Source organism: Aspergillus piperis, assembly GCF_003184755.1.
Source record: "Aspergillus piperis CBS 112811 unplaced genomic scaffold BO85scaffold_29, whole genome shotgun sequence".
NCBI lineage: Eukaryota > Fungi > Ascomycota > Eurotiomycetes > Eurotiales > Aspergillaceae > Aspergillus > Aspergillus piperis.
Genome location: NW_020291619.1, coordinates 216,141 through 242,582, shown reverse-complemented (window position 1 = coordinate 242,582; position 26,442 = coordinate 216,141). Strand labels below are relative to the sequence as shown.

Genomic DNA, 26,442 nt, shown 5'->3' with positions numbered 1-26,442 from the left:
AGGGTGTGGTCAGCATTACTCAGAATCCAGGGATTATTAATAACCTGTTCTATGATAATGCTCCGAAGCTCAGTGTGTGGGTTAGGAAGCCCGTGTTTTACACGCCAGAAGTCGCTCCTTTGGGCCGGATTTGAGGAGGACATCAAGGTGGATGATGGGGGCAGGTATGTCATTCCCTTTGGGAGATGGCATCCTGGCCTGAGTGAGAATTTATTGGAGGCGATGAAGGATGGAGGAACGGGAGAGAATGGGAAGTTTGCAGAGTGAGGGGGTTTCGTTAGGTGGCTTTGTAATAGGGATCAGTATTATCATGTACATATCTTCATACAATAGTGTAACGGAAATATGTTAGGTGATATTGATCTTTAGTCTCCAATCCTGATAGTAATCACTAGCTGTATTTTTGTCATTTAATATAGTTTCTCTTTCACCACCACTCCTTAGCTGCCAGTTAACCATAAACAGTATCCATCTCCTCTATCCTATACGTTCGCCAAACACAATTATCATATTTCCATAGAATTCAATATGCGCAAAAAAATGCTCTTTTACTACCACGAAGCACAATCCGCGCATGTCAATGTAAATATAACTTTGGTCTCGCAATTCACCCGACGATGGATACCGTGGCTATGCTTTAAATGTGAGCTTGTTGATGGGATTCTGTAGATGGCGTTTCTATACTTCGCGCTCATGTCGAGCTAGATGAGTTAACCAATTATAATACTTAGTAATATATTGACGATCATGAAAATATGTACTTTTCCCAGGAGTTTCGTTTTTAGAGCTAACACGTTTTAATCGGGAACATCTTCAAAGACAGGCGGCATATTAATATAGGCTTGATGATACTTCTCTAGCCACCCAGGGCTAATCGAGAAGTGCGTAAACAAGATCCTGGATGTGACTCATCTTATCGCAGCCAAACTCAAACTTTATCCTGACAAATATTCACTAAGATTAAATAATTACATATCGAAACTATATCCACAACATCAAATATATACGTCTTCACCCAACTCAACAAACTTTATACAACCCCTGATCACCACACTCACCTTCCCAAACATCACCTCCGCTCCTAATCATCATTACATCGTACTCAATCATTTCCAAGGCAACCCCTCCCCCTTACATGCATCAACCTCCCACTTCTCAAAATACCAAAGATGGGCCTCGAAATGCAACAGATTCGGGAACCCAACATCCCCCCTCTTATCATCACCATCCTGAAACACCACCACATCCTGCGTACTCACACTCTGATTATTTCCCGAGCTAATCCAATACTCAGGACTAATATGCTTGTACCCCATGACCTCCAACGGCACCCTTGGCACCGGGTCATCCGTATGCGCAAACCGGTAATTCGCCCCCTTATTCTGATTCGTAATGAACTCCGCTAGCTTCGGGTTCGCTACGCGCGGCGATGCGTATGCATACAGCGTTGCGTTAAGCCCGTCGGTCTCGCGGATATCTGCTGCTGCGAGGGTCGCGATGGCGGCTCCCAAGGAGTGGCCCACGATGACGAGCTCGTAGTCGGGGTATTGGGATACTGTGTTGTTGAGCGTGGGGGTCAGGGTCTTGCGGACGTTTGTCCATGAACTCCAGAAGCCGAGCTCGGCTTCGCACCCGCTGCAGAGGTTGGGGTCCGTGTAAATGAAGGTGAAGTCCGCTAGCCAGCTGCGGATTGAGTAGCTGCCCCGGAAGGCGAGGACGATGGCGCGGTGCGTGTGGTCGACGGCTAGGTAGCCGGATGTGTCGGTGGGGGTGGTACTAGGAGTTGGTTAGGGTTGTGTTGGTGGAAGGAAGGAAGGGGTATGTACTTAGAGAAGTCAGTGATGATGGTTGCGTTGGAGGCTTCGACTGCGGGACAGTTCTGTGCCGAGCAGGTTATTTTGTGGCCTGCCTTGCCGGCATAGTTGGGTTCGCAGTAGGAGGCTGCGGCGTATTGGACCCAGAAGGTGAAGGTGTCGAGTTGTTGGGTGGTGATATCTGGCGTATCGAGGACATGGTCAGTGGGGGCGAGGATTGGAGTTTTATGGAATGTGCATTGGTACCTCTCTTGTGAAGAGCCCCGCCTGGGAGGGCATTACAGCCGGCTATGGCGGATGCAGCCACGAGTAGGGACTTGAGGAGGCGCATGGTGATGATGATACTGGGCAGATGATTGACATCGTTACACAGGGCAAGTCCGTCATACTTATGTTTCTGATGTGAAAAGTTTTTGTTCTGCCCAACGCTTTTCCATCACATGAACCAAAGGTAAAATCGGCGATCACATCCATTGTCTTCAGCTGTCCGGATCGAGCTGTGGGGGGCTACTACATTCCTTCAGCTGGACTGCATTGTGGGACTACTAGCAAACCCCGAATTGCCGAGTCTAGGGGATGGCCTATCCCCTGGCAGGGATAGAATTGGAATTAGAATGCAACTATCGAATGTTTGCTTCTTGTTCTGGTTTTCCGATCGACGATCGTCGACTATCGACAAATCATGGGTCGGGATTGGCAGGGGGTGAACGGGGCACACGGGAGCGGCCCAAATTTAGGGCATCACGGAGAAGCAGGTGGGGACGACGGGTTTCTGCAGGCAGCCACTCACGAACTCCTCCATCCACGGTTCATTCAGGTACACGGCTACAATTGTCCACTGTTAACCACGTGTAAATGTCAGTTTGGTGCTTGACGGTACTGGCTTTATCTCAATTGGTGTAGATCCAGCGATTATTCCCCGAAAAAGGCACACGGACATCTCCGTTAGTGACCCACTGTGAGATTCGGTTTTCATCGGGACCCTGTTAAATCCAAGGTTCTTAAGAGACATTTCGGGATGTGTGTGCTTAGCCAAGACAACTAGTCTTCCTGCAGTGCCGTCACAACCTCGGCTGCTCCTCGCTGCCCTGCTCGAATGGCCCCCTCCATGTACCCACGCCACACTGTGGACGTTTCTGTTCCGATGAAATGCACTTTACCATGCGGTGCTGCGAGATCAGTCCCGACGGTAGTCAACAAGCCTGGTGTCATCACTGGACAAGGTGCGCCGAGGAAGTAAGGCTCTTTACTCCATTCCATTTCCAGAGTATTGTTTGGCTTGGGGATGTCTTTCACGAACTTGCCAAAACATCGGCAGAATTGCTCCCACACTTGATTGAACCGATCACCCTTGGACAATTCGGACCATGCTCGTCCCCGACTCCCCACCATGAAACATGTGATAGACCATTGGTCATCGGTGGGTACACTCGTGTCCCGCGTGAAGGTTATGGGGCCACCCGCAGAGTCGATAATCCCCGTAAGTCGAGCGTTGCGCCACCATGGCTCTTGGAAGACGAAGATCATCTTACTGTAGTAGCCCATGATCGTATGGTTGCTTAAAACATGCTTGGCTTGTGGAGGTGGGGGATAGAAGGAGATGCTTTGGTACAAGTTCGTAGAAATAGACACGATAACGCGTTGACAGCTAAACGAACTGCCATCGAGTGTCTGGACCACACAGGGGCTTTTACCTGGAGACTGATTGATTGACGTGACAGGCATGCCCAAGAAGATGTCGGATCGGTCGAGCTCATCTGCCATCTTCCGAGCGATAGTTTGGGTTCCTGCGCCGTTAGCACATCAATGTCAAGCAGGCTTGACGATCGTTGCTTTACCTTGCCTGGTGCGTAGGTACTGCGCTCCATCCTTCTCATCCGACAGGAGATTGTCGATCCCACTTCCACTTTTGAAATAATACAGCATATACAACGCACTAACTTCCTTACTATCCACCCCAAGCAGCCCCGATGAAATAGCATCTGCCATGTGAACTGCATACTGCGATCCAGACCTATCAACGCAAAATTCCTCGAACGTCATATTATCCACTTCTTTGGCCTCTGGAAACCCTTTGGGATTTTCCAAGTCCATCCGCGAGGACTCATCTCGCAGAATATTCAACAATTTCCGCGCAAGCCCGGTCTAAACGTGATCAGTCGCCGCCAGCACCTACTTGATTGGTGGTCACTTACCAAAGGCCACCCATATGGTATCTTGCAAATTTCCCCTTCACCTGATTCGAGAACATTATCTCCACGCGTATACTGTACCACCCCTTCCAGTCCATACCTCTGATGGAGTTTGAAAATCTCACTCTGGTTCGTATCATTCACCCAAGCCGCTCCTAGATCGTTGTATCCCTTTTCGCTGGACTTTACGGTCAACGTCTTCCCGCCCACTCGGTCCGTAGCTTCCAGGATACACACGCTGAATCCTGCTGCTTGGATGGAATGCGCTGCTTGGAGTCCGCTGAGTCCAGCTCCCACAATTACCACATCGTAAAGTTTAGTAGTAGGATCTTTGGATGCAGTCATTTTAAGCTCAAAGGTTACAGTAGTGGGAATCGGAGAGTTGTGTGAAAGCATTTGTCGGAGGTATTTTATGCTAGGTAAACTGAGGGGGAGTGGAACACAAAGAGGGTGGCTGGTTGTTGCTTAACCTCGGCCGCGGTTTATCAATCCGCCAATCGGGATGTCCATAGGTACTGACTGGTCAATATAAGAGAAGATTTGGGTTTCCCATTATAAATATATCGCAATCTAGTATAATACATACATGGAAAAGAGGTCTAATGAAACTCGAATTGATGACAATAAGAGTATGTTGTGGACAGGAAATGTGCGCTCCATTTGGGAGTAACGAAAGTGGAGAAAACACCGCCGGCCATATAATATATATTGTGACAAATGATGAGAGCGACAAGATATGAGCATCCTATCGCGCGATAAAGCCATTTGTAAATCTATCACTCTAGTGATAGATACCAGAAGATAATTCAAGTCCTTGGCGAGGACCGAGAGGATATCTTGGCGAACCGGCGAAGAATTGACGTGGTTGAACCGCCTCGGACCCGCACAAACCAATACAAGAAGAGCGCAGCAAACACGTTGAACGCGATGTATGCCCACATAAGCCCAAAGTTGCGCCAACGATCAGCATAAGAGGTGGATAGTGATGTCAGATAAATATTCGAGTCGGTCATCTCGCAGTATTCACAGTTGGCGGTTGCCTGGGGATTATAAACAGAACCTCCAGCGATTTTCATGTAAGCGGCGAGGTAACTGGCACAAGTCTCGTTGGCTGGAGGTTGAACGACTACCAATTCCAGATCAGAGCAGTGAACTGCTGTATTCGCTAACCCGGCCGAAAGCATGCCGCCAACGAGATAGGTCATCGGGGATACTCGATACATGAAGATCCAGAATCCTGGAAGATTGGCCGGACTGGCCATGACACTGTGATGGTGTATTAGACGAACCGAAATTTAAATCCTAAGATGGAGACAGTGAAACGTACCCGCAAAATATTAAACTCATAGAGAACAGTAGCAGAGCTAGTGTTGCCCCGACCTCAGCAGTTGCGACGCTAGCAACCACCATGATCGTGAATGTACCACAGTGCATCATGAAAGACCACACCAGAAGAAACATGAGTCCGCTCCTTTCATTCACCGCATGAGTTTCCTCGGCGTTATGATACATCCCAATAATGTAGTAGAATGGAAGATAGATCAGCACTGCCGCAAGAGAGTTCCAGGGGATGTCAACTATGATGTTGGCCAACATGAACGCAGACCAAGCATATGTCTTGGCTGGCCTTTCACGGACCTCGTACAAGTCGCGTTGCTTGATAAAATTAGGCATGGTCTGGTAAGCAAGGAATGCGAATATAACAAGGAGCATGAATATCGCAAAAGTCTGGTGCTGAAGACCCAGGACCGTAACTTCCGTGTTCAGAAATGAAAGTCCAATAAACAGGGCCTGCATAGTGTGTCAGATATGTAAAGTCGACGATTGGGGTCGCTCGTATGGACATACCGCTCCGAAGCAGAGTATCAGCTTAGCATAGATGTATGATGGAGAGCGCCAGTACTGTTCGAAAACCCGCTTTGTACAAAGACCCAGCTGGATGTGAAACGGGGCCGCATATTGCTGGACTTGCGCGGCCCCTTCTTTCAGGCCAGGAGAGCCAGACTGCTCAAGCCGTTCAAGCTCCTTTCGCGTTTCTTGGAATTCACGGCTCTCTTTCCATGTGACCGGCCAGTCACGCACCGAAGTACTCCCGGGGGCAGCGCCGATGACTTCCAACATCCATTCCGCCGGATTCTCCTCTTCCGCACAGGCCCTTGCCCCATATCGCTCAAAGTAGCCAATAAGTTTCTGTGAGTTAGACCCAATTGGCCCAAAGTATACTGTACGGCCACCTTTAGCTAGTAGAAGGAGCCGATCGAATTGCTGAAAAAGAATAGCCGAGGGCTGGTGGATGGTGCACAAGATGGCCTGCCCATGGTTCGACAACTTCCGGAGTAGCAGAGAGATAGACCATGCCGTCTGGCTGTCCAGCCCCGACGTTGGCTCATCGAGAAATAGTAGTAAATCAGGCTTTGCAGCTAGTTCAACGCCAATTGTCAACCTTTTCCTCTGTTCTACATTCAGACCTTCTCCAGGAACACCAACGACAGCGTCAGCGTACGGTCTCATTTCGAGCAAATCAATCACCTCTTCGACATATTGCAGCTTTTCAGCTTTACTGATAGAGGCGGGCTGGCGGAGGAGAGCACTAAACTGAAGTGCTTCCCGAATAGTGCTGGTTTCGAGATGGACATCTTGCTGCTGAACGTAGCCTACCCTGCGCTGAAAGGATGCATCTCGCGGGGTTCCGTTGACGCAAATGTTGCCGGATACAACGCCTGTTTTCACCCTGCTTGCTAGAAGATCCAGGAGTGTTGTTTTTCCAGCCCCTGAAGCGCCCTTTTTCGAGGAGTTAGTTAGATTGAAGGTTTGACGAAGGTTATATTATACTCACCATCAGCGCAGTTAGAGTGCCTGGGGTTACCCAGCCATCAATGTGATCTGCAATTCGTCTCATTTCGCCCTTGATCGGAACATCGAAGCAAACATCTCTCCAGTGCAAGGTATTGGATTCAAAGCGGAACTTGAGAGACTGGTCTTCTTGACGGCCTTCATGACTGTCAACGCAAGAATGGCTTGCCGGTGCTGCTTTTTCGGCACTGCTCTCTTCGTCATGGGCATGTTCCCCGTTAACACGGGCTACCCTATGCTTACGCTGGAATACCAACACTTCGCCTTTGGAGTAGCTGAACTTCACAAATTCGGCAATTAAGAGGTATGTAGTCATGAAGAACAGAATGAAAGCGATAAGAATGCCGAAATTTCTAACTTTCTGTCAGCCAGCGAGCTGTTTCGTTTGGACATTGATAGTCACTAACCTCCAGGTATGAGAATAATAGTACCCATAGTTTGCCTCTACATATGCGTCTCCGCTGACCACGCTCGAGGCAGAAGTAGCGCCTGCCACTGAGCAGGTTCGATCTGTAGCTGGAATATTCTCATAACCCGGACCAGAAGGAACAAAGCTTGCACATTCGAATTCGCGATCATGAAACTCGTTCGCCACAAGAGTTTCGTAGGAGTATGCGATCGGGTTGATGTAGTTGAGCCAGCGCAGCCAGACTTGCATGTTCCGGGTAGGCAGCACAAAACCGGTGTATACAACTAGCCCAATAACACCAAGCGCAATGGGCGTGAGAGCCTGGGCAATTGTACGGGTCAGTTGAGCAATGGTACGGAAAATCATGGACATAGTCAAGGTCGACATGAATGCGAATAGTAGATATATAACCACATGACCCGACTCCCGCCGCAAGTTTGACATGTAGTATAACGGCAGATTGAAGGACAGTGTAGAGAGGATTTTGCACGGTAGATCGCATATCATGGAGGCCATCGCTTCTGACATCGGATGGTAAAAGGCGTAAGACGCATGCTTCTCGACGATCGGTCGCTGGGCATACAATGCCAATATCTGATCTGTCAGCATCACGATGCTATTGAAGGGCCATAACGCTCACCTCTAAAGCACTGTTGAGTGCGTTAAAGAGCAAAGCAAAAAACAGGAGAATACATCGATCTGTGAAGCTGGCGGAAGTGTCCGAAAGATGGTAGAAAACACTACCAAGTATAAGAGAGAGAAAAAAGTTGCCAAAAACCGTTACGATAAAGAATGAAGGATCCCCAAGAATTCTGCGGTAGCCCCGTCGCATACACAAAGCTATCTGTTGCAACACAGAAATCGTGTAGGGAGATGTTTTCGTCCTGAAATTTGAGTCAATGACAGCTCAAATAAGTAGCCGCAGTGCCCGCTTACATCAAAGGAGACCTTTCGGCATTTCGGGAGTTTTCAAATTTCTGCAACATGGGTCCCCCAATCGGATGGTCTTTCTCGAAGCTCGATATTTCTCCTAGAAGTTTAGCTCTCAGGGCACTCTGTTCCCAATACTTTGCAAATTCACCGGGGGTGCGGGGAACTCGGGCTTCGAAGCCAGGCCGGACTACTCTCTCGACAGGATTTGTGAGCGACGTGAGAAAGTCTGCCGTGGTTTGTCGTTCAGGACACTGGTAACCAAGCTCTGTGAAGTACGACTTCGCTTGGTCAACTGGACCAAAATATATTTGCCGGCCCTCGTATAACAATGCAACCTTATCAAAGACCTAGCAAGATATGTTAGTCAGACGAGATGAAGAGGAAAGGGAATATTGCATACGTCATATGATTGTTGCGATGCCTGATATAATGCCACAACTGCCGCGGTACCCGCCACATCGACTGAGAGTCTCACGGTCCGTACAAATTCGAGAGCCGTAGCACTATCCAAGCCACGAGTACTGTTGTCCCAGCACTGTATACAACTTTGTGTGAGAGCCAATTCTGCAATGCTGACCCGCTTTCTCTCGCCGCCACTGACGCCGCGAATAAAGTCGTCGCCAACCTTAGTATTAACTGTATGGGAAATTCCAAAGACAGCCATAACCACATCACGCAGATGAGTTGCATAGGTTTCGCGAGACACTCCAGGCAGCCTATTGTGAGGTGTTCTAGCCAGGGCTGCATACTGGAGGGTCTGCCCAACTGTCAAATGTGGGAAATGGATGTCTGTTTCTGCCTGATACGTCACGTCCCCTCGGAACTTTTGGTGCATCAAATCCCATTCAATCCCTATATTTGTTTATGATTGAAGGTATACTGTCAGTCCTCTGTCTGTATGTGCCTCTCCCGGTCAGACTCCCACCTTGATAGTTGAATTCCGTTGGATCGTCCAAGAACAGTCCTTTAGTCTGACCGGCGATGGTCTTCAATAGAGTTGATACACCACTAGACGAATCATGTTACATTGAAGAAACGTAGACCAGGGGATTAAGAACTCACCTGCCAGGCCTACCCAGGACAAGGAGCATTTCTCCGCTGCGCAAGAGCCCGTCATGATTTTTCAATATCTGCAGCTTACGGTCTCTGCGGTTGATCAAGCCGCCAACCAGATCACCTACCTGCAAGATAGCGTTCAAGAAATCCTTCTGATAGGCCGTTGAGCGGCCATAGCCATGGACACTGAGGTTCCGGAATGACACACCCGCCGTGCGCTGTGGGAACCGCTCAGGATCTTGCGAGGACAAATGAAGTACAGTCCGCGCCCAGTGACTCGCATTGAACTTCGGAGAATTGGGGTCCAAACTCGGATCACAGTGTGTCGTGAAAGGGTTGGGCGTCATACCATCCTGCCGAAACCGTGTCGAGTCTGCCGTGAGCCGTCTGGCAAGATTCATAATCTTGCGCTGATCTTCAGTCGATATGTCTCCTTGGTACACCTCTGCACTAACAATATCCGTATTGCTACCGGAGTTGACTGACGCAGTCATACTGGTATCTTCCTTGTCATTCATTCTCGGGCTATATGGAATTCAAAGTTCCTTTCTGTCGCTTGCAGGCCGATCGATGGCGAGAGAGTATGCAAATCGCGTCAAGCGAAAAAGTGGAAGACGAATTTGAGGCACTCTCTTAGTGATGGGATCACCGGTGAATCACAAATAACAGTTGAACACATATGATAGAGGGCGCCTTAGAATGAATCAACCCTTAAAGGAGCAACCAAGTACTATGAGATGCAGTCTTGTTCGCTATATATATGTTGTGAGAGTCGATGCGAAACGGACAGCTATAGCAAGCAAGCCCCTTTTGATAGTAATATTCGCTAGCCATGATGTAATAGAGAAATAATTCGTCTCAATTTTCTGATTTGCGATGCTTCGTGGGCGCCGAAGAAGCGACATGATAGCTGCTATTGTTAGTTCGGCGCCGAAGTTAGTTGGGGAATCGGAGGACATCGGCGGTTGATCCTGCATTCCATGTCGGAGCTTTCGGCGGCGAATGACTCCACGGCTTTTCCTCAAGCTCCTCTTCCATCCTCTTCCCAGCTCTTTTCTTCACGGGATTTCCGCAAAACACCAAGTGAAGAGAACATGTCGGTAGTAACACAAGGCTCCGAGCCCCTGCATAAGGCATGCGATACGTGCAGAGCCAGGAAAACGCGATGTAGTGAGTCGAGGTTCCAGTCGGTCGGAAGAGAAGCCCTCAGATCGGTGTCTGACTAATCTCGATTTCACGCCAGAAATCTCGGGCAACACTGATGCCTGCGACTTCTGCCTGGTATATCAGGCCGCCATGTCTCGCCTTGCGGAATGCTGATTGTTCATTATTGTCTTCATAGTCCCAGCACCGTCCCTGCTCCTTTACTCCCGTCAAGCGACCAAGGAAGCGCAAGTATGACGCGTCAGGTACAAACAGAACACTAGCTTCGGACCTGCCACGGAAGCTAATCTACCACACCAGTTTTCATACCACTGTCCTCCACATACCAACAGTCCGTTCGTGACCTTCCTGGTCCGCAGTTAGGCCCCGAAAATGTGGGCTATCAGCAGCCAGGACTGTATATCGACTCTTTGCTTGCAAATCGCCAAGCCTCTCGCATACACGGAGGTGCCAGTCATCCAGATCAGGTATTGTCTGGCCCTTTTGCTCACCGTGCTCCTATCTGACCATGGCTTCGCAGCTGACCACTATCTTTGGCCCAAACCCCAATATCTCTTTCTTCCCTGAACGACGGGTTCGCGCCATCAGTCAGCGATTGGGCCACAACCGGCTCGATCAGCTACTAGATGAGATACGCGCGGTGGTTGCAACCAAGGTCAAAAATAGTTGTGCCATCCCTCAGTCATATATACAACGACACCTGGGCACCGGAAAGATCCAAGTCCCGAGTCGTGACATTATCGACGGACACATTTCTGGTACCTGCGCCTTGACTGACCTCTTATATTCTCTTACTGGCAATAATAACCCTCTTGTAGCCTACTTTGACTCGATACATCCGATCTATCCATTTCTTTGTCCAGATACCTTTCGTGCCCGTGTAGCGTCGCAGGATTTGGTCCAATCACTAGGAACAGATAAGGTTTGGGCAGCACTATTCTACGCAATAGTGGCGATTGGGTGTCAGAACAATGAAGGTGGAAGCTTTGATACTGGTGTGGGGGAAGCCTGGTCATATTTCGAACGGTCTTTGTCATGTTTCCAGGATCTCCTCTTCGGTAGAGGCTCACTGACTGCAGTCCAAGTGTGTTGCTCCCTTTATATCACAGTTCATGACTAATGCGGTTTCATTATGCTAGGCACTCCTCGCCATGGTATCTAGCCCGTCATCAACCACCATAATACAAGACTGACATCTTTCACAGGCTATATTCTCATCGACGGTGTCTGCGTTCAACTTCGAACCCTTAATGCTAACAGAGGCTGCCGTTATGGCACAAGGTTTAGGTTATCATCGTTCGAATAGTGCACAAGAAGGTCCGTGCCGTCGCACGTTCTGGGTGCTCTACTATATGGAGAAGACGTCCTGCTTTGCGACTGGTAAAACTTCGGTGAGTTGAGTATGGCCGTTATCATCAAACTATTCTTCTAAATCATGGTTAAATGGGTCCAGGTATTGGATGACGCCAACATAAGTTGTGCAATTCCCGATATGATGGAGTCCACTTTCCACGACTATGACTGGTTCTTTAACTTCGTCAAATATGCTCGTCTAGTCTCCAAGATTCACCAATCTCTCTTCACAATCAGCTCGGTTAGTCAGCCGCTATCCAACTATAACTCTGTGGTTGAGAGCCTACGTATAGAATTGGAAGCCTGGCGCGCGACCATTCCGACCCGGTTTCGGCCAGGCGAAAAATTTAAAACTCGCTCTTTGCACGAGCCCCTGGCGGTCCAAATTGCTTTAATTACCCACTTCCTTTATCTGAACGCTCTCCTTACACTGTCGTGGACCGTCCTTCACTACGGAGCCGTTCGTTTGGGGTCTACACAACAAGAACTTATGAAGCGCGACTTGATGCGGACTGCTCGAAGTGTCCTCGAGCTCACCGTGCACATCGAGGTAGCGCCTTCCACACCGGTCTGGTAAGCCTCTACTATATTTCTGAGCTATATAACGACTACTAAGTAGTGACCTACGCGGGCTTGCTGTGCCACAGGATACTCGCTGTCTTGCCACTTTCATCGCTGATGATCTTATTCGACCTGGTGGTCCACAACGCCAACCACCCGGAAACTGGTCTCAGCCTCGCTCTTCTCGACATCGCCGGCGGGCACTTTAGTAGGCTAGAATATGCCAGCAATGGTGCCCTTCCGGGATCTCTAATAGCAGAGTTTGCCCATCTTGCTCGTCAATACGTTTCCGAGACCCGCAAGCCCAAGTCTATGTCCAGAGACTCCAATGAGAGTAGCATTTCATTCCAGGCTCAGGACCGGGTAGGAACCTCTCCGTCCGCGCCAGAACCCACAACCAGTGTCGCCCCCGCAGATCCAACGGGGCTGGTTGCGCCGGCGGTGCTCCCGCAGGGGCCGGAACCTGTCGCTTCAGATGCTCCCGGGATCATGCAACCTTGGAGCCCTGCTTCTCTTGATCGAAGCGAAGCGCTTTTCCTGCCTTATATCGACGATCCAACTTACTATTTTGGGGATCTGCAGTTGCTTGGTATCGATGTAAAAGATCTGTTTGACCATTCGTATCAGGTACCAGGAGTGAGCGATAGTGGGGTGTAGTCTCAACTCAGCGCTACATGTACCATCTTCGCCTCCCACACCATAGGCCATTCATAGTTATTATTGCCAGGTACGTCTCACTTTCTTAGCTCATCATCATTCCTGGCCAAACACTACCCTGAAAGTGGATTAAAGTTAGGGGCTTTCTTGCAGTCCAAACGCAGCATCCATCCAATCGATCCAATTGTCACCCTATGGCCGACTGACAAAGAACTTCCGCAGCCACAGGAATGCAACTATAATATGCGATGCATCAAGACCTTGTCGAAAAAATACACTTTAAAAGGGCTGACCGTGCGAGTGGCCTAGTTTTGCCGGAAACGGAAACGCGGCCTACTAATGACATCCATCAGTCACGTGCAGTGTATCCTCACTAGCAATATAATTGCGAGCACGTCTTGTCAGCTTTCTACAATTGTCACGAACCCGCTGTAGTCGAAGAAAATTCTTTATCTTTTTTTGCCCGCGGGCTTCCCCCATATAGAGCCCGTACGATACCGTACGGTCGCTCCGCTTCTATAGCAATGGAGCAAGAACTCCGTCATAAGACCAGCCAGAATATGTCTCCGACCCCAGAATTGAAGGTCGATCGTCCGCACGGGTGCAATCTGGCCAGCAAGGGCGCTGGCGTTTGTGGAAACGTTCCATATCCCTACCGACTATGTGAGATACATACTCTAGTTCACCTTCTCTGTTGAACCGATCCATGCTACCGCGGCGGCCAGACTTGTCCATTCAAGCGCGATAAACCTTCAGGGAAGGGGGGTGTGACACTACAGAATGTATGCCTTCATATCGCCGTATCTCGTGATGGCCGCATGTGATACCCCTCCTGAGAAGCGATTGTCACAGCCTGAACCCGACATTCACTTCAATATCGATGCCAACATTACCATATTGGCCACATTCCTGGCATCACCTAAGGAAATAATCTGACGATGGGTCGGGAGTTGATTCGCCATTCAGTGGTGCAGTTTGGCGGTGTCTAATCGTGAAGGGGCCCGTTACTGTCCGCATCGTGCCTATGACGTTATCGTTCGGACTGCTCGGTCGGAGAATGGATTAGCAACTGTGATGAAAACAGTCGTCTGGGACCCGGATATACCTGATGCAACCTGAAAGGTAGCTGGCAATACATCTCCAGGTCGTGAAGCCTAGGATGGCACCTGGATCAGTCGCAAGGTGACCGCAGCTGTTGCACATCCAGGCGGTGTGGCTGGATGTGCTTGGCCATGAGATGCAGGACACTCCGGGAAAACGGAAGTACTCGGTGGTACTTCGAGTATCTTTCTGTCGCACTGTCTGAGCCCTGGGGAATGGTGGGAGTCAGTACTAGCAGCCTGAAGAGTGGAGGGAGTATCTCATTACACGGTAGATACTATCCAGCGATGGTCACAAGTCCAACCCCGCACATGCACTCCGGCTTGCCGAGAAGCGCGGGGGTCCTCCCAGATTGGCTAGTCCTGCGGGACTGGACCGTGTTACGCTCCGCGACAGCCAATGGCTCGCGTTGTTGCCGGCATGAGATCGAGACATTGGCCGCCAATCGGCCCTGCTGGGCCCCGCCTGGATATCCCCCAACCTTTCAAGGTCTCCCTTCTTCATCTGCAAGCCTCGAGCTTGTCTCTCCATCCCTCCGCCACAGTGGTACGATCGTACAACTTCATCCCCTGTACCGTCACTATGGATGCCAAATCGCTGCAACAAGCACGTGGGACGCCGCCTCCCGAAGAGCGTCGTCCCCTTCTCGGTCCCGATGGTGAGGTTGTACAATATGAAGTGGACGATGACATAAAGGGTAGGTCCCAACAACCAGCATCACGATGGAGATTAGTTTGGGCCAAATCAATCTTTATCACGGCCATCCTCTTGATTATGTGTATACTGCTGGTTCTGTCCTTGCTCTTTCTGGGCCTAGGTATCTCTGGCCTCCCCCATGGCCCGTCCGAGAAACCATCGTCTCCACACGCTCCTATCAAGAATGTGGTGGTACTCGTTCAAGAAAATCTCTCATTTGACACCTATGCGGGAGGCCTGACATACAACTCTACAATTGACGGCCTCGTGAACAGAAAGTATTGCAACCCTTCCGATATAGAAGATCATAAATCGCACCAAGTCTGTGCCAAACCTACCGCCAAGAATGTCGCCCCCGATGATCCCGACCATTCCATCGCGGGTGGATCAATGCAGGTCTACAGCACTTATCATCCGGATAACATCAGTAGTGCTTCCATGCAAGGATTTGTGACAGAACAGGTCCGCTCATACGGCATCGACGGCGACCTCTCCCGCGCGGCCGAAGTCATCAACTACTACACCCCGGACCATGTCCCTGTCCTCAATGCTATGGCAGAAAACTTTGTACTGTTTGATGCCTGGTTTGCTGCAGTTCCGGGTCCTACCAATCCCAACCGCGCCTACTTGACGTCTGGAACTAGCTATGGGCATGGAATGAACGACATTGGCTTTTTGACCTCGGCTCTGCCTCAGGTGTCAATATTCGAACAGTTGTCCAACGCTAACATCAGCTGGATCAATTATTCCAACACAACTGGCTTCCTCCCTGATGCACTGTTCTATAAGTGGACTTTGAGGACTGGAAAATCCGAGACACACATCAAGCCCATCGACGAGTTCTACCGCGACGCCGAGGCAGGCACCCTTCCACAGTTTACCTGGATCAATCCTGAATGCTGCCAGTACATGTCGTTCCATCCTCCATCCCCTATAAACATGGGCGAGGGATTCATTAAGAGCATCTACGAGGCGCTTCGATCCTCACCGCAGTGGAACGAGACCCTCTTCATCTTGACCTTTGACGAGCACGGGGGTTTCGCGGACCACGTCTCCCCGCCCGAGAATGTGCCCCCTGGTGACCATCGCACTCATAAAGAGTGGGCTCTAGACGGAAGCAGGATTGAGTTCAAGTTCGATCGGCTGGGGATACGCGTCCCCACGCTGCTGATGTCTCCCTGGGTCGGGAAGGGTGTTGTACAGAATCGTCCCACAAATCAGCCAAACGATTTCACTCATACTTCCATTTTGAAGTATCTCTCTGAACTGTGGGATTTGCCTGTATTGACGCCGAGAGTTGCCTGGTCGCCAAGTTTCGGGGGCTTGATCACCAACAGCTATCGGGATGATACCCCTGAGAAACTTCCTGAGCCTGCTGACTTCTAGATGACCTATAAGGGATGTGATATGATAAATGTAATGACTAGAATGGACCATAATCTGCACACTTTCTGCATATCATATTGGCTGAGGACTGGATCTGGCCCAAGAACAGTGTCAATTACTTGATTAATTATTCTATTATTGTTCATAGTTATAAAGAATGGCAAGCTATCACAATTGAACAAACAAATTGGTATCTCAAATGCAAAAAAACCCCCCCATCTCCACTCCACTGACATACTGCTTGGGCGGACCAGACTCAACACTCCTCCCCTGCACAACAATCACCTGACCCCTTAGAATCCAAGGAACTTCTTCCGCTTCGACTTGACCGACCGCGACCTTGATCGCTGCGTGATCGCCGAGTTTCTTGTGTTGACCCGATCGATATCGTACGGGTTCGCCTCATACTTCCGACCTTCACGCTCATCACTTGATACCGATGCCGTAGCCACCGACTCGGCGCGCTCAAGGTCCAACTCCCGATCGACCCTAGTCTCATCCACTCCATCAGCGACCGCCTCGGCCTCTTCCTCGACAACTTCCTGGCCCTTCTCCGGGTTCAGTGATTTTTCAGCGAGTTTCCTCATGAATGCATCCGCTTCTCCAGCATACTTGCATTTGCGTCGAATAGCGGCACCATACTTGTAGAAGATGAACGGGAAAGGCAAGCAAGCGACCGACAGGAAAGCCGGGATGGAAGATGCCCAATGAATGCCCAGGTTCTGGTACATGTATGTCGTGAAGAGAGGGAATCCCGCGCCAAAGCAGCTTCGAATGATGGAATTGGCTGCCAACACTGAGGCAGCATAGATCGTGTACGCGTCAATCAGGTACGACATGATGTTTAGGAAGACGAGGACCATGCCGAATCCGAACGGAGCAGACGCAATGATACTGACGATCCAGTGAACGTTGAGACCGTTGGTCCAGGCGAACCAGAACAACCCAATCGGAATAGTGATACTGCCTATCATGGAGGGTGGAAGACGTGCCTCGGGAGGTGCGAACCCACGGTGTTTCTCATGCACACGTTTATACCGCTTGTTGTCCCACATGTTGTATCCTACAGCTGACATCATTCCGACCATAACTCCCAAGAAGGGTAGACTGCCTACTCCTTCGTTCCAGCCACGCAATTGTTGGTAAACGATCGGGAAGGCGTCGAAGAGCATGTACAGCGTGCCGTATACGATGGCCATGTATAGCGAGAGAAGGAAGACAATGGGTTCAGCGAAGAGGAGGATCCATGGGCGCAAGAGAGCCGCTCCGAAGGCGCTGGTCACGGAGACACGGCCACGTTCGACGTCGAGTTTGCTGATGTACGTCTTGCCGGTGAGCTTGCTGAGACGGTCGGCGCGCTTGCGGAGGAGGACTGGGGCGTAGGTTTCGGGAACAAGCAGGAACTGAATAATCCAGATAAAGCCAGTGAATGCGGCCAGGAAGCCTTCAACCCATTTCCAACCTGCGCTTTGGCCCAGGAAACCGCCGATAACGGGCCCAAGGGTCGGTCCGAGGAAGGGACTACCCGCAAAGACACTCATTGCCAATCCTCGCTGTTCAGCGGGAAAGACGTCTGCAATTAGTCCGCCGGCGTTGGTTAGAGGACTGGATCCGAATGAGCCAGCGAAGAATCGCAGGATGATGATTGTCCATGGGTTCTTCGAGCCTGTTGCACCAGCACTGAATACGGCCAGGCCCATATACGAGACAAAGAACACAAGTTGGCGGCCGATGAGTTCACTCAGCGGTGCCCAGACAAGGGGCCCAACAGCAAACCCAAGCACGAACAGTGACACACCCAGAGTGGCTACCTCAGTACCGATATTGAAGTGCTCGATCACTTGGTCAATACTGCCCGCATAGGCGGACGAGGCCATGGAAACGCCAAAGGTCGCGAATGCGGCAATAATGGTGTAGACCCATTTAATGTTCTTGTTGAAGAGCATGGGGTTACGTGGGTCATTGGGAATCCATTCTACGACGAATGGGTCGGACTCGGTCCCTGAGCCGACATAGGGATAGTCGATGATCTCCTGAGTGACAACACTCTGGTCGACAATGAGACGCCAGTGAGGAATCTTAGCCATGATTTGGTTGGGATCCTCGTGAAAGACCTGGCTGGGTTTGAAGCATGATGAACTGAGACAGATCAAAGCAGGTGGAGTAGCGTAGTTATAAGAATGATTAGCTTGATGGGGCTGTAATGGCGTGTTATGAGGAATTTTCTTAGGCCTGGTACCCGATGGCGCTATGACACGATCACACTATGCAGGGCTACCCTGATTCACCTGCTGCAGGCATCCAAGGGACTGGCCGGGTGAAGAATGATTTGACCTGAGCCATGGGCAAATCCCAATGCTTGTCCAGGATCCACTGGTACGGCATGGCTCCACTCGGTGGAGGCTTCGGCTGTGAGTTCGGCAACCCGATCACCGACCGGACCGAGGCTGCGTGCGGCTCTCGTATTGTTATCTGGTCAGAATCGGTCACATTACAGCTTCAGATTACTTCTGGAACGTCTCGCGATCCTCCTGGTTGTTCGATGGGCTGATTGAGAGGGATTTGATACCAGGTGAAGATGAAGCCTGATAACCGAGCCCACGCGAGGCATTCCCACCCTCAGCTTGCAGATCCCTATGCCTGTTCCAGTTGTGCTCCCGGTCGTCTGCATAACATCTGCACTAAGCAAATCCCGAAAGACGATACAACACTGTCACGAGCACAAGCGCACAATGGGGCCGGGTGTACCTGGCGAACCATTGGTGATTTCAGATAAGCTTTGTTGTCATTGTCGCGCCCTTTGACGTGTGACAGCGCCATCTGGTTGGACATCCGGCTCGGTCGGAATCTTGACAGTTTTTTTATGTTCATCTTCTGGAGCATAAGTCTTCAGAGAGCACTACTTCCTCCTTATGCTGGGTCGTGTGGAAAATAATTCCGCCCGCTGGTGGGGTCTCTACTGTTGAAGTATTGGCAGCTGCCATCTTTTACATGTAGCCGTCTGCTGCGATAACTAGGGCAAGTCTCATAACGTGGTGCGATATCGGGAATGCCTCAGGGACTGCAACGCATTTGGCATTCATTGACACTAACTACAGCTTCGACTTGACTCTTCCTAACCCTACTAACCCCAGTCCCACTGATGGCATAATACTAATCATCTGGGCTACCTGAGTTTCCGTTCATCAGCACAACGGCGCTTGGCGGAGAGACATTTAACCCACCCAATGCCACTTCATTCCCAGGCGCTGGAAATATGTAAAAAGCGCACCACGAGGCACATAGCCAGAATATGTCGCTTGCCATCTCGCCGCAAAAGACCCGGCAATTGGTCCCAACTCTCCGAATCCCAACATTTCGAGAACCCACGGTGCTAAGATTGCCAGCACCCCCAAGGCAAGAAGGGTTGCAAATACTGGGTGATCCTTGGCAAATTTGACTGCGGCTTCCTTGGCCTTCATCAGAGCGTCGGCGGCAGGGCCGGCCATTTCCGCTCCGGCTTTGATAGCGTCGTTGAGACCATGGAGGATAGCTTTGGCGATGGACTCGCTCCACCCGTTGGTATCAACTTGTTCTTTCAATCTTTTCTGGATATCCTCGTGGGTTTCACCGGTCAGAAGGATGTTGACAATGTCAGATGCGACAGCGGAAGTGCGGGCATCGGCTTGGTGGACGTTGGCCGATCGTCCCCAGATGCATTCCACGATCGATTTGATGATGGACATTTTCGGTGCGGAGGTAAGCGGTTGATGTGGGCTTTCGGTAACTGTTGATGGAATTTGAGTATTCCGGAAGCAATGGCGGACGTGCGGTCTTCTAGAGGTAGAGGAGTTGGCTCTGCGGTTGAGAGATGGAAGTTCCAAAGATGATAAAATAATGATGTCCAGTCACTGGTATATATTATGCGCTGCGAGCAGTTGCCGCAGCCAAGGCACACTCCATGAACCGCCCACGGAACAGATAACATTGAGCGCGTCCAATCATTCCATCTTTGACCACAGCCTTGCAGCTTAGCTTCAGTTTCCATGCATACATGTCGAGATTGGTTGGCCGCTCTGCTAACGCCGATGTCGTTAGGCGCCGCACTGCTCTCGCCAGGCATTCATTCCACGCCAACGATTTGGCGCTGAACGATAGCGCCATGCAGTTGAGCAGCTAATAATAGCTTGGTTCAGCCACAGGTATGCCCCTCTGCTACCAACATGACCTCCCTTTATGGCTCCGGTTTGCTCGGGTCTGGTGGAAATGTTGTTCCGAATAGCAGTCGGCCAGGTGCTCATGGCCTCAGGACCTGGCGTCCACGTGAGACTCCCTCCTTGCCTGTAGCATCATTGCTCTAAGCAGTGTATTCTGCATGGTCGCCACTGTGCCGCATCAGCTCTGGCTTTCTCACACCCATTGTTCGTGCTCGTTGCATCCTTTTGTAAGTCCTCACGCATAATGGTACAGCCAGATTCCCCGGACATGATCGTCAACACTAACGACGTTAGGGCGCTAATAGCTGTTGGCCGTTCTGAAACATGCCCTAAATGGGGAACACTCCATTTAAGGATACACTAAGCAGTCAAATAGCATGTTCTGCTTACGACAAGGGAACCCGAATAGCGTGCTCGTTCTCAACGGTCGGCGATAATGACGGTGACCCAACAGCCACCAGACCAATGCTAACATCATGGGTTCCCCTACCATGATGGGAACTGCGGGGAACGAATATCACGAAATCTTCAGCTATGCGCGGATCGACAGCTGTTGCGTGGAATACACAACCCCCTCACGAGTCTGACGCTGCCTGTTGCGCGTATTTTTGTGGGCTCGGTATCCTATAGCCAATTGCGTGCTCGTCAAGGTGCTACATTCCAGAATGTGGGAAGTGATATCATGCCACCATATACCAAGAGTCGCTAGCCTTATGAGCAGAAACAGGTCCAGAGCCCCCTTCTGCGAAGTTTGTATGCCGACTACCCGTCAACATGCCCATATGAAGAAGACCTTCCAACGCCCCGAGTCTCTTGACACGGGCAGTAGATGATAAGCCTGTGGATAATCCGTGTCCATTCTGTGATAAAGATGCTCCGTGACACGTCACGCAAAGATACTCCCGCAGCATACAACCCCAGTGTGTACTACGTGCTCGGGTCATTTCCTGGCTCTTAACAACGGCTAGGCACATTAGCAGGCACGCCCCGTTGCTTGGTCGTGGTTGAGTATCCTTATCCATCCATCGCACTGACCCGTACCAGCTCTTTTAGTCCAAATAAGGGGCAAACGAGTGGGGAGGTGATCCGCGTATTCTACTGATCATCTCCACAACCACAACTCGAGGTATGCATCCCTTGATTGATCCACAACCACCTGGTCTTTAAAACCAACCGATGGACTGAGACATCCATCGTGAACGGTTGATATTCTCACAATGGGCGAATTCGGCATTGAAGAGCTTTCTGATCTCAACGTTCTTGCTGCCGAGCATGGACTAGAACTGACCCCAGACGGGTGTCACTTGCGCTGGGCTCGAACAAATCCCAAACATCCGCGGAACTGGCACCCAGTGCGCAAATCCTACGATATTGTTGTGATCTCGCTTTTGGAATTCTTCACGTGAGGTTATCTTGGGATTTCTGCGATATGTTGCTGACATCAACTGTCCAGGACATGTCTCAGTACCTCAGGAGTGAGTAGTGCTTTTCCGCACATATGCACAATGTCTCACATTTGACAGGCCACAACAGCCACGGCCGCACAGGCCGAGTTCGGGACGTCAAAGACATTGACATTGTTTCTATATGTTTCAACGTGCGCTACCAACACTTTCCTATCACCGGGCAATAGACACTAATTGCTATAGTTATCTCCTAGGACAAGGTCTGGGGGGAATTGTATTTCCCCCTTACTCGGAATCCTTCGGTCGAAAGAAGCTCTATATTTTTAGCGCGTCTTTATACAGCGTATTCTGCCTCATCATCGCGGCGGTCCCGTCAATTCCCTCCCTGGTCGTCGGCCGTTTCATTACCGGCTTCCTGTCGGCCATCCCTACCGTCGTGATTACCGGAAGTATCGAAGACATGTTCAACACGCATGATAGGATCTTTGTCATGTTAGTCTACGTCTCGATGGCATGTATGGGTGTCAGCGCCGGGCCTATTATAAGCTCGTATATTTCTGTTCGCTTTGGATGGTGGGAGACTTCTAAGCCTTTTGCCTTGCGATTGCTAACACTGGTGCAGGAGATGGGTGTTTTACGTTGGCGCTATTGTTTCCGCCTTCCTCGCCGCGCTTCTTTTATGTATCAAAGAATCTCGACCATCCCTCATTCTTATGCGGGAAGTCCAAACTCTGCGTAAACTGACCGGGAACGATACGTTCAAGGCGCAGAACCCGGATTACATGCCGGACCTGCGCACCTTCCTCCATCTCGGCCTGTTGCGACCTCTCCGTCTCTTCCTAACCGAGCCTATCGTCTTTATCGTGACAATGATATTCGGAGTCTGCGTGGCCTTGGTCTACCTCTTCACGGAAGCCCTACCCCCGGTCTACGAGCAATTCGGCTTCAGCACGGAACAAGCATCCCTCCCGTTCCTCGCCCTCGGACTCGGTGTCATCCCGAACGCTTTGACCCGCATCGTGGACTATCACATAATCCGAAGACGCCAGAAGAAGTGCGGAGTCCTCAAGCCAGAACACAAGCTGACGGGGATCTACATCGGAGCACCTGTCCTCGCGATCGCGCTCTGGTGGTTCGCCTGGACGATCCCTCCCCAAGTGACCAATGTCAACTGGTTTGTTTCCGTGGTGGCGCTCTTCTTTATCGGATACGCACTTAATGAGTTGGAGATTGTGGTGACGGCATATATGGCAGACAGCTACCTGAGCTATGCTGCTAGCGGCTTTGCTGCTCTCTCTATCATTCGGTCCTTGCTCTCGGCTGCGTTCCCACTGTTTGGGAGTAAGATGTTCGACGCACTGGGTGCTAACGTGGCCGTGTCGATCCTAGCCGTGCTGGCAACAATATTCTGTATCGTGCCTCCACTACTCAGTCGCTACGGAGAGCAGATGCGGATGCGGAGTGCATTTGCCAAGTACAGTCTGCAAGTGTATGCGGAGAACGGGGTGGATCAGGACTTTCAGTAGTTCTGTGCAAATGGCATGACACTCAATGCGAGTGTCTAGTTGGATTCTGCATGCTGATTAACTACACTTAGTGCCAGGTGGCACTGAGAAAGGAGGCTGGGATATATATCTAAGTACTATTAATTGACACGGAAAGACTAAGACTCATGATTACGACCATTTATGGGGATACTATGCTTTTGGGAGGCTGGGACACGCACAGTTAGAGTATATTTGTATCATGAAGGTGCTTTTAATCAAATAACTTGTTAATTATGATGGTTTTTTGTAGTCTTGTCTTTTGTATAGCAGTAGTGGTACTGATTACTATTGGTACTAGTGGTAAAAGCGGTAAGTACCACCACAACCACTGAATATGTAGACTTCAATAGGTAACTTACACTTAATTTGGCTAATCAACCTAATTGCTAGTATCAGATAGTATGAGTAAATAGTCTGGTACATCCCAAACAGGAATCAGAAGCTATCACATCTAAGGGGCTGATCCCAACCAGCAAATATATATAAAGTACGTGTACCTCAGCTACTAGTATCATACTCAGTAATTGCAAATTTACATTTACTACCTACCCATGGCAAATCTTATTTGGTACCAGTCCAAGGTGTGCTTAATATATTCCTTTCATGCTAAAGTCTGACTCCATCTTCACTGCTCAGTGTTGTCTTTGACTAGTTTTGCAGATGTTGCCCCAGGGAGTGGTAGATAGCGAGGTTGGGATCAGGGTTTCTTCGCGATGAGTGCCACTATATCTACTATGTTACTATAAAGTAGTAACTAAGCACCATTTCATTAGTACTGAAAAGGCTGGTATTCCCTGCGGAGAGAGATTGCATGATTGCTAATTACACTGAACGTGAATTGCATCTAAATATATTTTGGTAACCGTCTATCAGCTACCGGATAACTATATAACTATAAATATGTTACACGAATGCACGCCAAACTCCGCTGTATGCGACAAAACCACTCTCCAATTCTTCTAATATATATTCATCGTCACTATATCCACATCTATCCCATGATGCTGTCCCAGATCCTCCGTGCCCATCCGTCCTTGGGGTTGCTCGATTCCCAAGTGGTGTAGGGCGGACGTCCGGTGTCCAGATCCGCCTCGATGGGCCGCACAAACTTGGTGCGGTACCACGCCTTGTGGCCAATGTACAGAACAACAAACAGAACGGGGCAGATGTAGGCTACCCAAAAGTCCGACACATTGAAGGTCGGGATCCAAGCGGTGAAACCCTGAGTGAAGATGATCAGGATGTTGAAAAACAGTCCGTACCAGGCCAACCAGGGCTGCCAGATGGCCTTGTAGGGAAGGGTGTCGCGGGACAGACCGCGCGCCTTCATTGCTTTCATGAAAGCAATGTGACTGGCGTTGATGGACGTCCAACAGATGAATCCGGCCACACTGGAGATGTTGACCAGCCAGTTGAAGACGGTCGTACCCGATTCCGAGACGTTCATGAAGCCCAGGAGTCCGAAGAGAGCGGTGAAAGCCACACTGACGTAGGGGACACCACGGCGAGTAACCCATCCGAAGATTGAGGGCGCGAAACCCTCCTGAGCCAGACCAAGCAGGACACGACTGCCACTGTAGACATTGGAGTTGGCGGCGGACAAGACGACAGTGAGAAGAACAGCGTTGATCAAGCTGGGAAGGACCTTGACACCGGCCAAGTTGGCGGCAATGACCATGGGAGAGGCGGAGGCGTTTTCAGCTCCGCTGGCCAGGTCGGGGTTGGTGTAGGGCACAAGCAAGCCGATGAAGAAGATGGTCAGGACAAAGAAGACCAGGATACGGATGAAAGTCTTGCGGATGGCCGAGGGGACAGTCTTCTGGGGGTTCTCGGTCTCACCAGCGGCGACACCGACAAGCTCGGTGCCCTGGTAAGAGAAACCAGCTTGGATGAGCACAGCCCAGAAGCCGACAAACTTGCCAACGGACTCATTGGAGGTGATCAGGTAGGGAGCGAAAGCACCGGGGTCGTGCCAGTACTTGAATCCAATGTAGCCCTGCTTGCCGACACCAGCATCAATGCAGATGGCGAAGATCATGAAGCCCAGAACGGTCAAGACCTTAGTGATAGAGAACCAGAACTCCAGCTCGCCGTAGAAGCCGACGGGGAGGAAGTTGACGGCGGAGATGACGACCCAGAAGACACCGATGAAGATAGCGATGGACAGCTGATCGTTCCAGTACTGAATGATCATACCGGACGCAGTCAATTCGACGGCGTAGGTGGAGGCCCAGTTGAACCAGTAGATCCAGCCCATGGCGAAACCCAAGCTGGGATCGACGAGGCGCGCGGCGTAGGAGGTGAAGGCACCGGGAATGGGAATATAGGTAGCCATCTCTCCCAACGAACACATGACCGAGTAGACGATAGAACCGACAAAGGCGTAGGCGATGAGGGAACCTGCCGGGCCAGCTTCCGCAAGGGCCGTTCCACTGCTGATGAAGAGACCTGTACCAATAGTACCACCTTCGAAGGGTTAGTGACGAGTTCACGGCAATGTCAATTGTCGGATCCAAGTGTTCTTCCACTCACCAATGGCGATCATCTGCAGGTGACGGTTCTTCAGGTTGCGCTTCAGCTTGGTTTCTTCCTCCTCATTGTCGCTTTCGACATCCTTAGTGAGGCCATTGCGCCGGCGCTCGCGCAAGCCGGAGGGGGTGAGGGAGCGATCGGAAGGGGATTGGGAGCCATTCTCCTCGGTGATGGCACTGTCGATGGGCAGCTTCCCTTGGGAAGCGACCTTATTGTCCTCCATGACCGAGAGGTGTTCAGGTGAGGTGGGGAAAGGTGTGAGAGGAGATCAGGAAGGCAGGAAGAGAGCGCGAGGCAGCGGAGATGACAGCCTCAGCGCACGACAGCTGGGGAGGGAGTCGATGTGTCAGTCAACGTCAATGATGACCGGATTGAGTTTTGGGGAAGAGGAAAAACAGAAACAGAGACAGACATGACAAACCTTTTTCCATGTGGCCATCTTGGGGGGGCGGCAAGATTTTCTCGTCTGGTTGTCTGGACCGAATTTTTCCCAGATTGGGGGAGTTCGTTCCATAACGTCAGTCGCCGCGGACGAAAACTCTCCACTGTTTTGCCATGGCGTTACCTAATCACGGGCCAATCACGG

The 26,442-nt window shown here is 50.5% G+C and overlaps 10 protein-coding genes across 10 annotated transcripts; 3 read left to right on the top strand and 7 right to left on the bottom strand.

Moving 5' to 3' along the window:
• Window positions 1-814: 814 nt before the first annotated feature.
• Window positions 815-2,161, bottom strand: BO85DRAFT_431125 (lipase family protein). Its single transcript, XM_025658322.1, has 3 exons — window positions 2,061-2,161; window positions 1,827-1,995; window positions 815-1,776 (listed from the first exon to the last, which is right to left on the bottom strand). The coding sequence occupies exons 1-3, from the start codon at window positions 2,143-2,145 to the stop codon at window positions 1,107-1,109; spliced, it is 924 nt and encodes a 307-aa protein (XP_025510641.1). The 5' UTR covers window positions 2,146-2,161; the 3' UTR covers window positions 815-1,106.
• Window positions 2,162-2,416: 255 nt separating this feature from the next.
• Window positions 2,417-4,420, bottom strand: BO85DRAFT_453827 (flavin monoamine oxidase family protein). Its single transcript, XM_025661141.1, has 3 exons — window positions 4,010-4,420; window positions 3,653-3,959; window positions 2,417-3,601 (listed from the first exon to the last, which is right to left on the bottom strand). Exons 1-3 carry the CDS (start codon window positions 4,349-4,351, stop codon window positions 2,856-2,858), a joined length of 1,395 nt encoding a protein of 464 aa, XP_025510640.1. The 5' UTR covers window positions 4,352-4,420; the 3' UTR covers window positions 2,417-2,855.
• Window positions 4,421-4,609: 189 nt separating this feature from the next.
• BO85DRAFT_431117 (ATP-binding cassette transporter) lies at window positions 4,610-9,775 on the bottom strand (the record flags this gene model as incomplete). Its single annotated transcript, XM_025658321.1, has 10 exons — window positions 4,610-5,272; window positions 5,334-5,797; window positions 5,855-6,787; window positions 6,843-7,212; window positions 7,267-7,862; window positions 7,909-8,152; window positions 8,205-8,548; window positions 8,602-9,053; window positions 9,127-9,209; window positions 9,264-9,775. 10 exons carry the CDS (start codon window positions 9,773-9,775, stop codon window positions 4,813-4,815), a joined length of 4,458 nt encoding a protein of 1,485 aa, XP_025510639.1. The 3' UTR covers window positions 4,610-4,812.
• Window positions 9,776-10,911: 1,136 nt separating this feature from the next.
• Window positions 10,912-12,992, top strand: BO85DRAFT_506000 (fungal specific transcription factor domain-containing protein; the record flags this gene model as incomplete). The annotated part of the gene is made up of 4 exons (XM_025664361.1): window positions 10,912-11,505; window positions 11,627-11,812; window positions 11,875-12,347; window positions 12,422-12,992. Exons 1-4 carry the CDS (start codon window positions 10,930-10,932, stop codon window positions 12,990-12,992), a joined length of 1,806 nt encoding a protein of 601 aa, XP_025510638.1. The 5' UTR covers window positions 10,912-10,929.
• Window positions 12,993-14,110: 1,118 nt separating this feature from the next.
• BO85DRAFT_176457 (putative phosphatidylglycerol specific phospholipase) lies at window positions 14,111-16,322 on the top strand. The gene has a single exon (XM_025654325.1). The coding sequence runs from the start codon at window positions 14,493-14,495 to the stop codon at window positions 16,173-16,175; it is 1,683 nt and encodes a 560-aa protein (XP_025510637.1). The 5' UTR covers window positions 14,111-14,492; the 3' UTR covers window positions 16,176-16,322.
• A 146-nt stretch (window positions 16,323-16,468) lies between these two features.
• On the bottom strand, window positions 16,469-18,262 carry BO85DRAFT_431109 (MFS transporter; the record flags this gene model as incomplete). Its single annotated transcript, XM_025658320.1, has 1 exon — window positions 16,469-18,262. The coding sequence occupies one exon, from the start codon at window positions 18,260-18,262 to the stop codon at window positions 16,469-16,471; it is 1,794 nt and encodes a 597-aa protein (XP_025510636.1).
• Window positions 18,263-19,228: 966 nt separating this feature from the next.
• BO85DRAFT_453821 (uncharacterized protein) lies at window positions 19,229-20,034 on the bottom strand. The gene has a single exon (XM_025661140.1). It carries the CDS (start codon window positions 19,898-19,900, stop codon window positions 19,391-19,393), a length of 510 nt encoding a protein of 169 aa, XP_025510635.1. The 5' UTR covers window positions 19,901-20,034; the 3' UTR covers window positions 19,229-19,390.
• Window positions 20,035-20,959: 925 nt separating this feature from the next.
• On the bottom strand, window positions 20,960-21,491 carry BO85DRAFT_176425 (uncharacterized protein). Its single transcript, XM_025654323.1, has one exon. The coding sequence runs from the start codon at window positions 21,391-21,393 to the stop codon at window positions 21,052-21,054; it is 342 nt and encodes a 113-aa protein (XP_025510634.1). The 5' UTR covers window positions 21,394-21,491; the 3' UTR covers window positions 20,960-21,051.
• Window positions 21,492-23,561, top strand: BO85DRAFT_176426 (MFS multidrug transporter). Its single transcript, XM_025654324.1, has 5 exons — window positions 21,492-21,773; window positions 21,825-21,846; window positions 21,895-21,968; window positions 22,021-22,350; window positions 22,400-23,561. Exons 1-5 carry the CDS (start codon window positions 21,589-21,591, stop codon window positions 23,301-23,303), a joined length of 1,515 nt encoding a protein of 504 aa, XP_025510633.1. The 5' UTR covers window positions 21,492-21,588; the 3' UTR covers window positions 23,304-23,561.
• Window positions 23,562-24,152: 591 nt separating this feature from the next.
• BO85DRAFT_453818 (amino acid permease) lies at window positions 24,153-26,374 on the bottom strand. The gene is made up of 3 exons (XM_025661139.1): window positions 26,278-26,374; window positions 25,857-26,182; window positions 24,153-25,790 (listed from the first exon to the last, which is right to left on the bottom strand). The coding sequence occupies exons 2-3, from the start codon at window positions 26,077-26,079 to the stop codon at window positions 24,316-24,318; spliced, it is 1,698 nt and encodes a 565-aa protein (XP_025510632.1). The 5' UTR covers window positions 26,080-26,182; window positions 26,278-26,374; the 3' UTR covers window positions 24,153-24,315.
• Between the last annotated feature and the right edge of the window lie 68 nt (window positions 26,375-26,442).